Source organism: Phoca vitulina, unplaced genomic scaffold (assembly GCF_004348235.1).
Source record: "Phoca vitulina isolate PV1807 unplaced genomic scaffold, GSC_HSeal_1.0 scaffold1, whole genome shotgun sequence".
NCBI classification, from domain to species: Eukaryota; Metazoa; Chordata; class Mammalia; order Carnivora; family Phocidae; genus Phoca; species Phoca vitulina.
The window spans coordinates 91,934,839-91,953,116 of record NW_022589704.1 but is presented as its reverse complement, the minus strand read 5'-3'; the positions used below and the strand labels follow the sequence as shown (position 1 = coordinate 91,953,116).

The window sequence follows — 18,278 nt, the reverse complement described above, 5'->3', positions numbered from 1 at the left end:
TTTAAATATATCAGAATTTCCTAAGACAGCAGAATTATTCACAGTAGTAAAAGTGTGGAAACAACCCAAAAGTCAGTGGATGAATGGACAAAAAGTGGTACACGCATACAGTTAAAATACCATTCAGCCTTAAAAAGAAATTGACACATGCTGTATACACGGATGAACCTTTAAGACATTACGGTGGAATAAGCTGGTCACAAAAGGACACACACTCCAAGTATATGAGATAACCATATAGTGACATTCATAGTAAGGAGAAGGGTGGTTGCCAGGTGCTGGGGCGGGGTGGGGGATTGGGGTTACTGTTTAGTGGTTGCAGAGTGTCAGTTTGAGAACACCAAAAAGAGTTCTGGAGATGGATGATGGTGATAGTTGCTTAATAAGGTGCATGTATGTACTTCATGCCACTCAACTCTCCACTTAAAAAAGTTAAATGCCAAGTTTTGTTATGTATATTTTACAATAAACAAAAAAAGAATTTCATAAGACACTCCAAAGTCCATAGTCTTAGGGAAAGAAGTGATACATCTGCACTATCTAAGAAAAGTAACTGGCGGCAGTGGCGGAAAGCCAGGCAGGGAGGTTATGAGAGGACAGGGGCTTGGAAGGCAACTGACCAAAAAAAAAAAAAAGTCCGTGCATGGGGAGGGGGGCGGTGGAAGGAAAGGGAGGGATGGATGGAAGGAGCGTGCTCACTTTCAAGCAGGTCGGGGGCTCTCCCCTCCCCCCGCAGCATCTGTCTACGCTCAGGGTTCACTCTAGTACTTTTATCTCCAAAGGCTCCAGGGGTTGCCCGGGCCCTCGGCGCCCCCAACACCAAGGGGCCTGGCTGTCCGGTCCAATCAGGACTCTGCAGGGATCCCCACTCGATCGTGCTACTTATCCTCCCCGAGCCTCAGTTTCCGTACAGGTACCCAGGGCCGACGGGACCACCAGCCTTACAGGCGGTGAAGACTGAATGATGGGACCAAAGCGCTGCCCATTGAGTCTGAGGAAGGGCTCGCGGTGGATTTTAGTGCCCCGCGGCAGCCCGGCTAAGCCCCAAGTGGGGCGTGGGACGCTCTGCAAGGCGCGTGACCCCTCCATTCCCCAATACACGGCGGCCCCACGGCCCCGGGAGCCGCGAGTCGGCGGGCCCCGGGAGCCGGAAGCGGGGAGGGGCAGCTCGGGGAAGTTCCGCGAGGAAGGGGCGCCCGCCGACTTACTCCTCCAAGAAATCCAGGAACAGTTTCTGACACTTCTCTGCCACCTCGTCGCGCACTTCCAAGTGCTGGCTGCCGGCGCCCGGCTCCGCTGCGGCCGCGAGGTCCATGGCTGCCTGGAGCCGAGGGGTCGCAGCCGACACGCTCCGCAGCCACGAGTCGCTTCACCACCGACGCTACAGCTTTGCGCGCGCCGCCGCCGCCACTGCTCGCCCCCTCGCCCCACCGGGATGGCCGGAACCAATCGCGGCGCAAGAGCTCGCGGATTTCGCGCCAAACCTGCCCAATGAGCGCGGCTTCTCCCTCAGCCCCGCCCACGGAGCCGGGATTTCGCGCCAAATGCTAAGACCTGGAGGAAGCCCGCGGGTTCTGCCTTTGCGCCTGCGTAGTGTGGCCGTGTCACCGGCAGTTTGGTTTCTGGAACAGGTTGGATCTCGGTTCGGGTGGTTTTTCAAATGTTCTTCAAATCATTTCACTGATATTAACTGAGCAGTAGACATAAAGCTCCATGGAAAAGAGAAATGAGTAAGATTCAGACCTGCTTGAGCCGTGTAATTGGAGGAAATAAACTAAATCACCGGGTAAAGCTGTACAAGAGCCCAAAGAGATGTATAAATAGTACCAGGGAGGGGCGTTGGCAGAGTTATTGTAGTTGGTGCTGACTGGGGAAAATCAGCGAAATGTTTGACATTGTTGATTAACTCCTCTCCTAAACTCAACTGTTGGTTTGCGTCCTCTTGATTTTCTTTACTCTCTTTTTGGCAATCTTTACCCAACTTCGTTCCACTTGCCTTTTCTCCTTTTTGGTCATTTTTGGTTAGCCTTTGTAGATGCCTCTTCTTCAGTGAGCCCCTTAAGTGGTCTGGTCCCAGGGCCCTTCTTTCTCCTAAAGAAGCTCTGTTGGGCGACCCTCTTCATTCCTGTTGTTGCAGGATCGTTGAGTAAGCCTGGTCAAGAAGGAATTCTTGAGGGGTTTTACGGTGCAACTTAGCAAGTTTACTTAAATAGCACGGGGCTAGGACCCGTCAGCAGAAAGAGCTGCACCTTTGCTGTGTGAAACTGGTGGTTATATACTTAGTGTTCAAGGGGGAGGGGACGTGCAGGAAGTATTAGATCATAAATATTTTCTTGGAATTTCTACTCATAAAACTACTTTCACAAGAGTTCTCTGGTGCTTATTCAGCTTGATATTATTGGTGAGATGTACATGCAGTCATGAGACTCTTTAAGAATGTAGCAGCCAGCACTTATTTGATCCTTATCAGAATTAGGCAGGCAATAGGTCAGCCTTCTGCGCTAAAGATGAACATTTTTCTTTTTTTTTTTTTTTAAGATTTTTGATTTATTTATTTGACAGAGAGAGTGAGAGAGCACAAGCAGGGGGGAGCAGGAGAAGGAGAGGGAGAGGGAGAAGCAGGCTCCCCACCGAGCAGGGAGCCCGATGCGGGACTCGATCCCAGGACCGTGGGATCATGACCTGAGCCAAAGGCAGACGCCCAACCATCTGAGCCACCCACGTGCCCCAAGATGAACATTTTTCTGCTTCTATCTCTCATCACCATCGCTTCTGGGTGCCAATGACTTCCAACTTGTGTATCACCAACCAGTACTCTTTCTTGGGCTTCCAAGAGATTAAGAGAAGCCTGGACCACTTCCATTTCTTGAGGCTTCCACACATGAAAATATTTTTTTCTTAATGCCAAACAGGGTGACAAAAGTTACTGTAATTCCTTTAACACCGCCACGCGTGTACAAATACACTCTTCACAAAATACAAGGTTTAACAAAAATGCTCACTGCGGATGTACTATCTGAGACTGTATGTCTTACCTCATTTGAAGGGGATGGGAACACTTGTGGCCCTGTATCCCTCAGCTCTTCACAACGTCCAGATTCTGGACATCACCACTTGTATGCATTTTAGGAACCTCAAAGTCCATGTGCTACAGGACAGTCATAACCCTCATGCTACTAAGAATGGATCTAGGAGATAGCTAAGAGCAGTTTGCTGACCCGATTTGGTCTCTTCCTCTCCAAAGGTCTCATCTTTCTTTCCCATTTTTCCTTTCTGCCCTCCTCTTTCTCTTCTATCCTCAGGGTCAATTTCTCAGAACTTTAGTCTCACATACAGAAGGAAAAAAGCAAGGAAAAAGAGTGCAGAGTTCCAGGCTAATTTGGAGCTATGCTCACTGAGAAAATTGGGATTTCCTCTTCTCAGCTCTCCACACCTCACAGGTCCTCCCTTCCTCTCTCAGACATGCACCTGTGGCCCAGAATAGTACATGAGGTCTCCAAGTGAGGGTTGTGGGAATTCTTTCCATAGCAGGAGGAGGGTGTGGGTTATGAAACATCTCTCTGCTATGTCCCAGAGAGTCATATGCCTGTGGGTATGTATAGGCCTGAGATTGCCATTCTTAGAAAGGCCTGCTTGCAAGGTTGGCCTTTGGCTGGCACTTGGGAACTTGACGGGTAAAAGTTCCCTACACTGATAAGACAGTTTCCCTAAATGATAAGGATGGCTCACTGTGCCTAAAATGTTTGTGCAAACAATGTAGTTTATGCTGAATTTGTTCTAAGAGTCTGGAATCTTGATATGTGCTAGTTAGAGGGTGCCTATGTGACCAGACCCCAGTAAAAACTCTGGGCTACTCTAATGAGCTTCCCTGGTAAACAGTGTGACGCGTGTTGTCACGGTTAGATGCTGGGGTGGAATTAAATGCATTCCCTATGACTCCATAAGAAGAGGACTCTGGGATGCTTGTGTTTGGTCTCCTTTGGACTGCTCCATGTGCCTTTTCTCTTTGCTGATTTTATTTTCTATCCTTTTGCTGTAATAAATGGTAGCTGGGAGTACAATTATATGCTGAGTCCTGTGAGCCCTCCTAGCAAAGTATCAAAACTGAGGACCCCCAACACTATATATATATATAAAACCTTCTTGTAAAGAGAATTTTAAACATACTCAAATATAGACAGAATAGTATAATGAACTTCCATTATATAGCCCCAATAACTGTCAACATGTGGCCATTCCTGGTCCAACAACACACTTCTCTGCTTTTCCTTCTCCACTGTTACTATTGTCTTTAAAAAAACCTATTTTAGAATGGTTTTAGATTTACTAAAAGTTGTGCAAGATAGTACATCCATTCTCATATATTCTGTGCCTGTTTTTCCCTATTGGTACCATCTTACTATAATACATTTGTCACAACTAAAGAATCAGCTTTGGCACAGTACTATTAGCTAAACTCCATACTTTATTTGAGTTTTGCTAGTTTCCCCCTAATGTCCTTTTTCTCTTCTCGGATTCCATCCAGGATACCACATTACATCGTACTGTCATGTCTCCTTAGTCTCCTCAGGTCTGTGACAGTTACTTAGGCTTCCCTTGGTTTTGATGACATCGATAGTTTTGAGGAATACTGCTCAGATATTTTGCAAAACATCCCTCAATTGGGATTTGTCTAATGTTTTTCTCATGATTAAACTGTAGTTACTGGTTTTGGAAGGAAGACCACAGAAGTAAAGTATAGTTCTTACCACTCCCTTACAATTTTGGAGCAAATCCTAGGTGTATCATTTCATATGTAGACATTTCAGAATGAATCTCTAGAAGATACAGACTATTGGAATGTTACTCAGTCATAAAAAAAGAATGATATCTTGCCATTTGTGACATGAATGAACTCAGAGAGTATTTATGCTAAGTGAAATAAGTCAAGCAAAGACACATACCATATGGTTTCACTTACATATGGGATCTAAAAAACAAAACAAATGAACAAATAGAAACAGAATCATAAATACAGAGAACTGATGATTGCCAGAGGGGAAGGGGGTGGGGGATGGGCGAAATCAGTGAAGGGGATCAAGAGGTACAAACTTCCAGTTATAAATAAATTATGGAGATGAAACTACAGCATAGGGAATATAGTCAATGAGATTGTAATAACATGATGACAGAAGGTGACTGTGCTTATGGTGAGCACTGAGTAATGTATAGAATTGTTGAGTCACTATGTTGTACACTTGAAACTAATATAACATTGTACATCAACTATATTTCAATAAAAAAAAGGGCTATTTTTCCAGAGACATATCTTTGGCTGGGAAGGAACGTTCCTTCAAACAGCTGTAGCAGTACAGATTAATGATGCTGATTCTTTTAAATCAAACTATAATAATTTAAATCAAACTATAATATTTTCCTGGATTACCAACACTTTATCTCACTTTGAATAAAACTACTAGATTAAATTTTGATGTGATTTATTTTAGCTGGTGTGCAATATTCAATAAGATATTTACCAAACATACTATGAGGTATTTTTTTCCAAATATAGTCAATCCCCAACTTATAAAATATTAATATATCCTATCTCTTATTTAACAGGATAAGAAAATTTCATGCTAGCTACTGACCAAATTAGTTTTTAGCAGTACTTGATGAAATGCCTTTTTAGTCATTTGCTTTTCTCTTTAGTTACCTACAGATGAGAAGGTAGGATTTGATCATGATGTATATCAAAAGTAGGGGTGAGGGCAGTGGGAATGATGGCAGTTTTTACCTATTTTTATATGATACTTGTTTAATTTTTCCTAAAAGCTAAATATCAGAATTATACACATACACAGTTACTGAAAAAATATTTAAAACTTTCATCATACTTCTCATTTCACAATTTATTTAAACCATACCTTACATTATATTATTATAAATTAAAAGAATGAGAAACTGCATTCAGACTTACTCTTGTTTTTATAGCTGTTATAAAAATGGATACATTAATCACATTGTACCCATGTTATTTTAATATTGATTCAACAGTTTTTAATCATCACCTTTACAAATTGTATTCCATATTTAGTCCCCCAGTGGTTATTAGACTATTCCTCTTTTTTTTAAAGATTTTATTTATTTATTTGAGAGAGAGAGAGCAGGAGCATGCGAGACAGAGAGAGAGCACAAACGGAAGGACAGCAGAGGGAGAGGGACAAGCAGACTCCCTCCTGGGCAGGGAGCCCAACACAGGGCTGGATCCCAGGACCCTGGGATCATGACCTGAGCCGAAGTCAGATGCTCAACCAAAAACGAGCCACCCAGGCTCCCCTAGACTATTTATTGAAACAAGTATTAATACATCTGTTTGTATTGAAAAACGAAGTTGGGTACTAACAAACAGTAAGTATGATTAGGCTGATTTAAAATGAGGATGGGCTTTGCTTAGTGGGTTAAATGGTGGGCATTTTCCAGAATCATATTTTAAAAAGATTATAAAATGAAAACACTTCATTAAAAAATGTATAAACAGAGGTGTGTTGAAGTTAACATTTTTTTTTTTGATTCTCAGTTTAGAAGAGAGAGATTTGGGCAGCAGAAACATGTTGAGAAATCCTCAGAAGAGATGATGGAAAAGCTTTGGAAGTAGATGCAGTCACCCGGGGAGCATCTGAAGAAAGAGAAAAGGCAGATCCAAGCATGAAAGCTGGAGACGACCAGCAGTAAAGGAGAGGCTGAGGAGGAAATGCCATGGGGGAGACTAAGAAAGAACAGCCAGAGAAATAGGAGGAGAATCTCAAAAGTCAAAAGAGGAGATTCCAGAAACATTTCTTGTCAATAGAGAGTGCTGCAGAGCAGTCCCAGAGGACAGCAACTGAACATGGTAGAAGGAGTTTCAGGGACATGGAAGGGGTGGAAGTCAGATTGCAGGGGGGTGAAGGGAGGCCAGGAAGCAGACTGACAGGCAGCCATGCTTTACCAAGTCAGTCTGCAATGACAGAGTGGATTGTGAGGGACCTGCTCTGCTCTGCCCTGGGTTGAGAGACCCTTAACCCAAGCTTTGGTGCTTTTGAAACCATTAGCTGTTGGAGCAGGAGTGCAGGGAGAGAGAGCCAGCCAAGTCAGCGGTTACTGCCTCCCCTTGGCAACCCAGGAGAAGAGGGGGGACTACGTGGCCCCCAACTTTTGTGATGAGATGTGTGTCATACTCTATGGAGGCTTCCCGCTATTCCCTCTTCCACTCTGATGGCCAGGGTCACCACCTATGGTAGGCAAGGCCCGGGGCTGCTGGAATCCAGTCCGACTCCAGCCTTTCACCAGGGAGGAAGGAGAACTTTGTTCCGGATTGCACAGAGCCACCAGATGGGCTAGCCGCTTCCCTGCAAATAGCCTATCTCTCTCCAAGGATCTTGGCCTTAGCTAATCCCACTTCTCCTCCCCAAAAGGCAAATATGGGGGAGATGTTTTGCTCTACACAGGTGTGGGCAATGAAGGAGTACTCACTTAGAACTTTGCACCAGAATCCAGTCACATCAGGAAGGACATTTTGTATGCTGAGTAAATGCTGTAGCTTAAACAGTTAAGCACATGAGCTCTGGACTGGAATCCTGACCACTACTTAACTGATCTTGGGTAAGTTACTTAACCTCTCTGTGCAAGAGGGTTTTATCTGTGGGATAATAATAGTATCTGCTAACAAGGCTGTTGCCATAAAAATTAAGTGAGAGAATATGTGTAAAGTGCTTCATAATATGTGTAAATATGCCTGGCACATATATCATACTCATATTCTATTATTTAACCCTGTTCAGGACTGATTAATTATAACTCCGTGTCTAAAATGTTTTCCATAAAAGTATATTTATATAATATAAATACATTATGGTGTACCATATGTACGTGTGTAATGTGTGTGTGTATGTGTCTGTGAAACCTTGCTTTGAGTGTGCTTACGTGTGCTCAGCCGAAGAGAGCCACTGTAACCCTCTGTACCAGTAAAGGTTCATTAGCCCACCACACTGCAAAACTGCATACCACCATCTGCTGACGTGGGTGTATTCTGCACCTCAGCTGTATTTAGGACTAGCAGTTGGAGGTTGGTGGAAGACGGACGTTAGGAAGGGCATCATAAACATCACTGCCACCTGGGAGCAGAGACCGAGAATGTGTAGGATGTATGCCTGGGAGAAACTATTGGAGTTTTGAGGAGGCCAAGATTAAATGCCAATATTCCAGGAGTATGTTCCCCTGAAGACTGTGCTATGAGGACCCACGTGGGGCTGATCTGGCTGGCACTCCCATTTGTAGGGATCCATAGTCCCCTTATCAGCATGGGACATGTGCTCATAACTATTAGACCTGTCTCCTTACTGTCCCACCTGCTTTGTGAAGCTTTCTGACCTCCCCACCTATGATTCTCCCTCTTTTCTCTGAACTCTGGAAACAGTACATCACCCAGTTGGCACAAGCAGTTTTCTGCCTTAATTTGGTTGGTTTTCATTTCGGGTTGTTATCTTTTGGCTTGATGCCAGACATTTTCATTGAGTGATTAAAACTGGGAACTTGGGAAGACTTAAAATCATTTAAGAAAAAAAGAGCACATTTTCTTAAAATTTTTTGGTGTGCATAATGGAAAAATTTCAAATATATAAAAAAGCAGAGAGAATAGAATTATGCACCCCCCACGTATCCATCATCTAGTCCAATCTTGCTGGATCTATAAGCTCACCATCTTCTCCTGATGCCAAATTATTTGGGAACAAATTTCTGACATATAATTTCTTTTGTAAATATTCTAGTATGTAATGTATCTTTAAAAGATGAGCATTCTTAAAAAATACATACATATATATGTGTATGTATGTGTACATATGTGTATGTGTATATGTATGTATATGTGTATGTATGTGTGTGTATATATATATGTATATGTATACATCTATCATCTATCTATCAATCTATCTATCTATCTATCTATCTATCTATCTATCTATCTATATCACCACTATATCACTTTTTCAGATGCTCTTATGCATCCGGTCAGATCTTCCCAGGCTCACCTGTCTCTCATTCCAGTTCCATGTGGGCTCTGAGCCACTTGATTGCATCTCCTTACCCCTGTGCCTCTCAGGTTTCCCTGTTGTCAGCACTGAGGAACTGGCTCATGCCTCTCAGAAGCACCGTGGAGGAGAAATGAAGTGAAGGCCCTAAGAGAATCTTTGATCAATGGAAGAGGAGAGTCAGTGGTTAAATTTTTTATCCTTAATGCATCCCCTACCAATGGCTATTTAGATTAGCTTAGGGTTTTTTCCCTCTTTTCCTTCCCTTATTCCCCATTAGAAACAACAGTGCATTAAACATCTTTGTATGTGTGTGTATTTCTTGAGGATAAATTCTTGGAAGGGCAGGCCCTAGGTGAGAGGGAATGGACATTCTACATTTTCATAAACTGCCAAGTTATTTTTCAATAAAGTTGTACCAATTTATTTTTTTTCTTTTTTAAAGATTTTATTTATTTATTTATTAGAGAGTGAGCGAGAGAGAAACAGCATGAGAGGGGAGAAGGTCAGAGGGAGAAGCAGGCTCCCCGCCGAGCTGGGAGCCCGATGTGGGACTCCATCCCAGGACCCCGGGATCATGACCTGAGCCGAAGGCAGTCGCTTAACCAACTGAGCCACCCAGGCGCCCACCAATTTATTTTCTTAACAACACACAGGACATTTTCATTTTTTTAAAAGATTACTTATTTATTTGAGAGAGAAAGTGTGCACAAGTGGGGGGAGGGGCAGAGGGAGAGGGAGAGAGAGAATCTTAAGCAGACTCCCTGCTGAGTGGGAACCCATGCCCCATGAGATCATGACCTGAGCTGAAATAATGAGTTGAATGATTAACCGACTGAGCCACCTTTGTGCCCCAAGGGCATTTTCATTTTAAGTGTAATAAGAACCTTAAGGCAAATGGATTCAGTTCTGACCTTAGAATTACAGGCTGTGGTCTTCTGATGGAAAAAGATTATTTGGGCAATAGAAGCTACCTGGTGCCCCTAAAATTTCAGCAATCCCCGTACTTTGTTCCATTCATTTATTTATTCAATCATGCAACAAATATTTATTTTATTTTATTTTTTTAAAGATTTTATTTATCTGAGAGAGAGTGAGAGAGAGAGTGCACGAGAGGGGGTAGGGTCAGAGGAAGAAGCAGACTCCCCACTGAGCAGGGAGCCCGATGCGGGACTCGATCCTGGGACTCCAGGATTATGACCTGAGCCGAAGGCAGTCGCTTAACCAACTGAGCCACCCAGGTGCCTCCATGCAACAAATATTTAATGAGTACCTACTATATGCCAGTACTAAGATAGAAACTAGTGATACCATAGTGAGCAGACAAAAGTCCCTGCCTGTCATGGAGCTTACATTCTAGGGAGCCAGGCACACTGGAGCATACTGAAGACTTTGATATAATTCATTCCTCTCTCTACCAATAATTACCCAGTGTTTCACAAAGAGATAAAACCCATCTCCTTGGCTTGAAATGGAAAAAGAAAATTTCACACCCCATTCTTCAAAGACAAAGAGATTCATATAGTTCATGTGCAGTTGTGGCAGGCTGTGTGAGTGTCATGGGTTAATCATCCATTTTTCATCAGCTCCAGGAGATCATCCTGGGCCTAGGGGACTGGTGGTTGACAGGCAACTCAGAAAAAGATGCACTTCCAAGCAGTTCAGATGGAACCAAATGAAACATTTTTCTGATCTGAGCTGCAAGCCCAACAAGTTATTCTGAAGTAACTAAACGAAACAAAAACACAAACACAAAACCAAAAAGAGCCCAAGCTCTTCTCAGCAGTTAGAGAGAGGATTGTATGACCCATAGCAGCTCTCTAGAAAGCATCGGGTTGCAGGGTATGTGGGAGGCAACAGGATGGCTAGTCTGATTCCCAGCATGACTGCAACTGAAATATCCAAGGGTGTGGTCTCTATGGGTTTTGTGTTATATTTTAATTAACAGGACAAAGGGCTCTAGTGCTTTGTGCGGCTACTAGTCCCTTCTGTGCTACAGCTTGGTGTGTGTATTCTGTTATTCACTCATCAAAGTGCTGACGTATCTTGCAGTGGGCAGCCGTTTTTGTATATAGGGCTGAGAGGGGCGCCTGGGTGGCTCAGTCGGTTGGGTGTCTGCCTTCGGCTCAGGTCATGCTCCTGGGGTCCTGGGCTTGAGCCCCGAGTAGGGCTCCCTGCTCAGCGGGGAGCCTGCTTCTCCCTCTGCCTCTGTCCTTCCCCACTGCCCCCCACCCTGCTCGCGCTCTCTCTCTCTCTCTCTCAAATAAATAAAATCTTAAAAAAAAAAAAAAAAAGGTAGGGCCTTAGAAACTTACCTAAAGATGGAAGCAAATTGCAGAAATATGCCAGTATACGTAATATGTAAAGTATAAAGTGATACACAAGAGGAAAGTAGAAATGGAGGATTCTAATAGTGTGTTTTCTGTAAAATGAGATAATCATTGATTCCCTATTTTATAGTAAATTATAATTTTAACAACTGCAGGTAATACACATTAACAGAAGAAGAGCAGAGACACAGATAAACAAAAAGATAATAAAAACCATCTCAAGTTGTATCACACAGAAATATTACTTGTTAACATTTTGGTGCTGTACCTCCTTCCTTGTGAAACACACTATTATGTGAGCTGGGTTTTTTTTTTTTTTTTCCTTTTAGAAGTCAACAATATATAATGAACATCTTTTCAGTTGGTAAATATATTTCAGTATTATTTTAATGGCTGTCTAGATTACTGTGAAGTCCATCCAGGTAGTATATTTTTACAAATTTAATTAAATATTTATTTTTATTTTTAAAAAATTTTATTTATTTGAGAGAGAGAGAGCATGAGCAGGGGGAGGGTTGGAGGTGGGGTAGAGGGAGAGGAAGACACAGACTCTCTGCTGAGTAGGGAGCCTGACATGGGGCTCGATCCCAGGACCCTGAGATCATGACCCGAGCTGAAGGCAGCCGCTTAACTGACTGAGCCGCCCAGGCGCCCCAGTTTAAATCTTTAGATAATTTTTTGATGAGGAATTAATGAGTCAAAGGGGAAAACATTTTAATACTCTTAATATAGGTTACCACACTGACCTCTAGAAAACTTGTGCACTCTGTACAGCATTATAGTAGTACCACTGCAAGTTTGTTCTTCCTTGCCAATTTAAGATGGAAAAATGAGACCACATTTAGTTTTTACATATATTCTAATCATTTCCTAAGACACCTTACCAGCTTTCAATAAATACAGTTCAGTGTATTGCACTAAGCCTGGATCTCTTTGTTCCACCATGGCTTATACAAGGGTACCATACCTTTTTCAGGCCATGGCTGAATCTGGTGATGGTCATATGAGGAGAAGCCCTACTGGATTATCTGGTGTCAGACATTTCCCCTCCCCCCAGTGCGTAACAGCTACTGCTAATAAGGTTAGTTAAACCTGCCATATTGTGACTCTTCCTTGCCTCCTAGTTTTTGGCATGAGGAGCCTAAAATGGCAGAGCAGCAGCTGTGGTTTCAGGTTTATGGGGCTCTACTGTGTCTCCTGGTAGAGATGTTACTGTCCTGGAGCCAGGACCTCTGGATCCTGGGTCTCAAGCTGTGCAGAAGGGCACAAATTTCCCCAAGGGGATTACTGGAAGAGATGATGAGCAGGGCCACTCCTTCCAACTCTTGTATCCTGGACCCTTGCATTCCATCTGATGGGCACCATGCATCTTACAGTGGTTGTTGATTCAAGGTATATACATACCATGTCCTGGAGGTGGTGCCCCCTCCCTGCACAGTATCTCCATACTGGCACCTTGGTCAAACCTTCAGAAGGCTCCTCTATCATTCTAGAAGGCTTCAAGCTTCTGGGTGGTGCAGAATGTAATAGAATCAGTGTTGGAAACTCAAATGAGTTGAGAAAGAGCTGAGCTGTCAAGTGTCTGAATAGTTGATTCAAGCAGGAAGCCCAAAGTGAAAGCCATAAATCCCTTACCACTATGATATTGAGCAAGATGCTGAAAGCAGAGAAAGCAAAATCTTCTCTGTTGCACTTTCCCCCATGGACTGATGAGTGGTGGAGGGTCAGGTGGATCAGTGCAGAGGTGGGGTCATCTCATTATTGAGGTAACCTTGAACAAAAGGCGATGGTAGGGGCGCCCGGGTGGCTCAGTCGATTGGACGGCTGACTCTTGATTTCAGCTCAGGTCATGATCTCAGGGTCCTGGGATCCAGCCCTAAGTTGGGCTCTGCACTAGGTGGGGAGTCTGCTTGAGGATTCTCTCTCTCCCTCTCCCTTTGCCCCCCCCCCACTCATGTGTTCTCTCTCGCTCTCTCTCTCAAATAAATAAATAAATCTTAAAAAGAAGCTATGGTAGTTTTATGGACACTGAGGTGGAGGCTAGAATGAGGGGGAAAGTACTGAGTTAGTGTGGGAAAAAGCGTCTTCAAGGTTTCCCCCTCCTCTCTTCCTTTCTTTTTTTTCCCAAACTTTTATTTACATTCTAGTTAGTTAACATACAGTGCAATATTAGTTTCAGGAGTAGAATTCAGTGGTTCATCACTTACATACAACACCCAGTGCTCCTCATAAAAGTACCCTCTTTAATATCCATCCCCCATCTAGCCCATCCCCCACCCACCTCCCTCCATCAACTCTCAGTTTGTTCTCTGTTATTGAGTCTCTTATGGTTTGGTTTGTTTCCCCCTCTCTCTTTTCCCCCCTCTCATATGTTCACCTGTTTTGTTTCTGAAATTCCACATATGGTATTTGTCTTTCTCTGACTGACTTATTTCTCTTAGCATAATATATCCTAGCTCCATCCATGTCATTGCAAATGGCAAGATTTCATTCTTTTTTAAAAGTATTTTATTTTTTTAAGATTTTATTTATTTATTTGAGAGAGAGCAAGATCACGAGCAGGGGGGAGGGGTAGAGGGAGAAGCTGACTCCCTACTGAGCAGGGAGCCCAATGTGGGACTCAATCCCAGGACCCCGGGATCATGACCTGAGCTGAAGGCAGATGCTTAACCACCTGAGCCACCCAGGTGCCCCAAGATTTCATTCTTTTTGATGGCTGAGTAATATTCTATTTTATATATCTATATGTGTGTGTGTGTGTGTATATATATATCACATCGTTTTTTTTTTTAAAGATTTTATTTATTTATTTAATTGACACAGAGAGAGAGAACACCAGCAGGGGGAGTCGGAGAGGGAGAAGCAGGCTTCCCGCCGAGCAGGGAGCCTGATGTGGGGCTTGATCCTAGGACCCTGGGATCATGACCCGAGCCGAAGGCAGTTGCTAACCAACTGGGCCACCCAGGCGCCCCTATACCACATCTTTTTTATCCATTTATCAGTCAGTGGACATTTGGGCTCTTTGTATAGTTTGGCTATTGTTGATAATGCTGCTATCAATATTGGGGTACATGTACCCCTTCGAATCTGTATTTTTGTATCCTTTGGGTAAATACTTAGTGGTGCAATTGCTGGGTCATAAGGTAGTTCTATTTTTAACTTTTTGAGGAACCCCCATACTGTTTTCCAGAGTGGCTGCACCAGTTTGCATTCCCACCAACAGTGCAAGAGGGTTCCCCTCTCTCCGCATCCTTGCCAACATCTGTTGTTTCCTGTGTTGTTCATTTTACCCATTCTGACAAGTGTGAGGTGGTAACTCATGGTTTTGATTTGTATTTCCCTGATGATGAATGATGTTGAGCATCTTTTCAAGTGTCTGTTAGCCATCTGGATGTCTTCTTTGTAAAAGTGTCTATTCATGGTTTCTGCCCATTTCTTAACTGGATTATTTGTTTTTTGGGTGTTGAGTTTGATAAGTTCTGTATAGATTTTGGATACTAACCCTTTATTGGGTATGTTGTTCGCAAATATCTTATCCCATTCTGGAGGCTGTCTTTTAATTTTGTTGATTGTTTCCTTCACTGTACAGAAGCTTTTTAATCTTGATGAAGCCCCAATAGTTCATTTTCGCTTTTGTTTTCCTTGCCTCCAGAGATGTGTATAGTAAGAATTCGCTAAGGCTGAGGCTGCCTGTGTTCTCCTGTAGGATTTTGATGGTTTCCTGTCTCACATTTAGGTCTTTTATCCATTTTCAATTTATTTTTGTGTATGGTGTAAAAAAGTGGTCCAGTTTCATTCTTCTGCATGTTGCTGATCAGTTTTTCCAACACCATTTGTTGAAGAGACTGTCTTTTTTCCATTGGATATTCTTTCCTGCTTTGTTGAAGATTAGTTGACCATATAGTTGTGGGTCCATTTCTGGGTTCTCTGTTCTGTTCCATTGATCTATGTGTCTTTTTTTGTGCCAGTACCATACAGTCTTCATGACTACAGCTTTGCAGTATAGCTTGAAGTTCAGAATTGTGATGCCTCCAGCTTTGCTTTCCTTTTTTAGTATTGTTTTGATTATTTGGGGTCTTTTGTGGTTCCACACAAATTTTAGGAGTGTTTCTTCTAGCTCTGTGAAAAATGCTGGTGGTATTTTGGTAGGGATTGCATTAAATGTGTAGATTTCTTTGGGTAGTATAGACATTTTAACAATATTTGTTCTTCCAATTCATGAGCATGGAATGTTTTTCCACTTCTTTGTGTCCTCTTCAATTTCTTTCATAAGTGTTCTGTAGTTTTCAGAGTACAGACCTTTTACCTCTTTAGTTAGGTTTATTCCTAGATATCTTACCGTTTTTGGTGTAATTGTAAATGAGATCGATTCCTTGATTTCTTTTTCTGCTGCTTCGTTATTTGTGTATAGAAATGCAACAGATTTCTGTATGTTGATTTTATATCCTGAGACTTTGCTGAATTCATGTATTAGTTCTAGCAATTTTTTGGTGGAGTCCTTTGGGTTTTCTATATAGAGTATCATGTTGTCAGCAAATAGTGAAAGCTTGACTTCTTCCTTGCTGATTTGGATGCCTTTTATTTTTTTTTGTTGTCTCATTGATGAGGCTAAGACTTCCAGTACTATGTTAAATATTAATGGTGAGAGTGGACATCCCTGTCTTGTTCCTGAACATAGGGGAAAGGCTCTCAGTTTTTCCCCATTGAGGATGGTAGTAGCTGTGGGTCTTTCATATATGGCCTTTATGATGTTGAGGTATGTTCCATCTATACCTACTTTGTTGAGGGTTTTTATCAAGAATGGATGCTGCATTTTGTTAAATGCTTTTTCTGCATCTATTGAGATCATATAGTTCTTATTCTTTCTTTTATTAAAATGTGTATCATGTTGATTGATTTGTGAATATTGAACCGCCCCTGCAGCCCAGGAGTAAATCCCACTTGATCGTGGTGATTAATTCTTTTTTTTTTAAAAAAGATTTTATTTATTTATTTGACAGAGAGAGAGAGCAGAAGCAGGGGGAGTAGCAGGCAGAGGGAGAGGGAGAAGCACGCCCCCGCTGCTGAGCCACCTGGGTTCCCTGGATCTAGGTTCTTTTAAAAGCAGACCAAACACACCTAGGATCTAGCTTCCCTTTTTTTCCCACCTGGAAAAAATGACAAGACAGAGGCATTCACCCCCAAAAGAAAGAACAGGAAGAAGTAACAGGGATTTAATCAATACAGATATAAGTAAGATGTCTGAACTAGAATTTAAAACAACAATTATAAACATACTAGCTGGGCTTGAAAAAAGCATAGAATACACTAGAGAATCCCTAACTGCATAGACAAAAGAACTAAAATCTAGTCAGGCTGAAAGTGAAAATGATAGAACTGAGATGCAAACCCAAATGGATGCCATAAAAATGAGGATGGACAAATCAGAGGAATGAATCAGTGATATAGAAGATACAATTATGGGGTGCCTGGGTGGCTCAGTTGGGTAAGCGTCTGCCTTTGTCTCAGGTCATGATCCCGGGGTCCTGGGATAGAGTCCCACATTGGGCTCCCTGCTCAGCGGGGAGTCTGCTTCTCCCTCTACCCTTCCCCCCTCCTCTTGATCTCTCTCTTTCATTCACTCTCTCTCAAATAAATTAATAAATAAATAAATTAATAAATTAATAAAATCTTTAAAAAAAGAAGATATAATTATGGAAAATAATGAAGCTGAAAAGAAGAGGGAAAGAAAGGTATTAGATCACGAAAGTAGACTTAGGGAACTCAGTGACTCCTTAAAATGAAATAACATTTGTATCATAAGAGTCCCAGAAGATGAAGAGAGAGATAAAGGGCAGAAGGTTTAGTTGAGCAAATTATAGCTAAAAACTCCCCTAATCTGGGGAAGGAAACAGACAGTGAAATCCAAGAAGCACAGAGAACTCCCATTAAATTCAACAAAAGCCGGCCATCACCAAGATATATCATAGTCAATTTCACAAAATACACAGACAAGAAAAGAATCCTGAAAGCAGCAAGGGAAAAAAAGTCCTTAAACTATAAGGGAAGATAGATCAGGTTCACAGCAGATGTCCACAGAAATGTGGCAGGCCAGAAGAAAGTGGCAGGATATATTCAACATGCTGAATGGGAAAAATATGCAGCCAAGAATACTTTACCCAGCAAGGCTGTCATTCAGAATAGAAGGAAAGATAAGGAGTTTCCCAGACAAACAAAACCTAAAGTAGTTCATGACCACCAAACCAGCCTTGCAAGAAATATTAAAGGGGATCCTTTGAGTGGGGAAAAAAAGACCAAAAGCAACAAAGACTAGAAAGGACCAGAGAACATCACCAGAAACACCAACTTTACAGGTAACACAATGGCACTAAATTTATATCTATCAATAATCACTCTGAATGTAAATGGACTAAATACTCCAATCTGACACAGGGTGTCAGAATGGATAAAAACCAAACCAAACCAAACCAAAACAAGACCCATCTACATGCTGCCTACAAGAGACTCATTTTAGACCTAAAGACAACTGCAGATTGAAAGTGAGGGAATGGATGGGTGCCTGGGTGGCTCAGTTGTTAAGTTGCTGCCTTCGGCTCAGGTCATGATCCCAGGGTCCTGGGATCAAGCCCCATATCAGGCTCCTTGCTCAGCAGGGAGCCTGCCTCTCCCTCTGTCTGCTGCTTCTCCTACTTGTGCTTGTTCTTTCTCTTTCTCTCTGTCAAATAAATAAATAAAATCTTAAAAAAAAAAAAAAAGAAAGTGAGGGGGTGGAGAACCATCTGTCATGCTAATGGATATCAAAAGAAAGTTGGAGTAGCCATACTTATATCAGACAAACTAAATTTTAAACAAAAGACTGTAACAAGAGTTACATTATATCATAATTAAGGGGTCTATCTAT

The 18,278-nt window shown here is 42.3% G+C and overlaps 1 protein-coding gene across 2 annotated transcripts in view; it reads right to left on the bottom strand.

Annotated features, from left to right (window-relative positions):
* Positions 1-1,382, bottom strand: part of MCM6 (minichromosome maintenance complex component 6) — a 32,378-nt gene extending 30,996 nt beyond the window's left edge. For both annotated transcript variants that reach the window (XM_032411221.1, XM_032411222.1), the window contains exon 1: positions 1,209-1,382. In XM_032411221.1, coding sequence (XP_032267112.1) covers positions 1,209-1,315 — 107 coding nt within the window. In that variant the 5' untranslated portion in view covers positions 1,316-1,382. The remainder of the gene's footprint in view (positions 1-1,208) is intronic.
* Between the last annotated feature and the right edge of the window lie 16,896 nt (positions 1,383-18,278).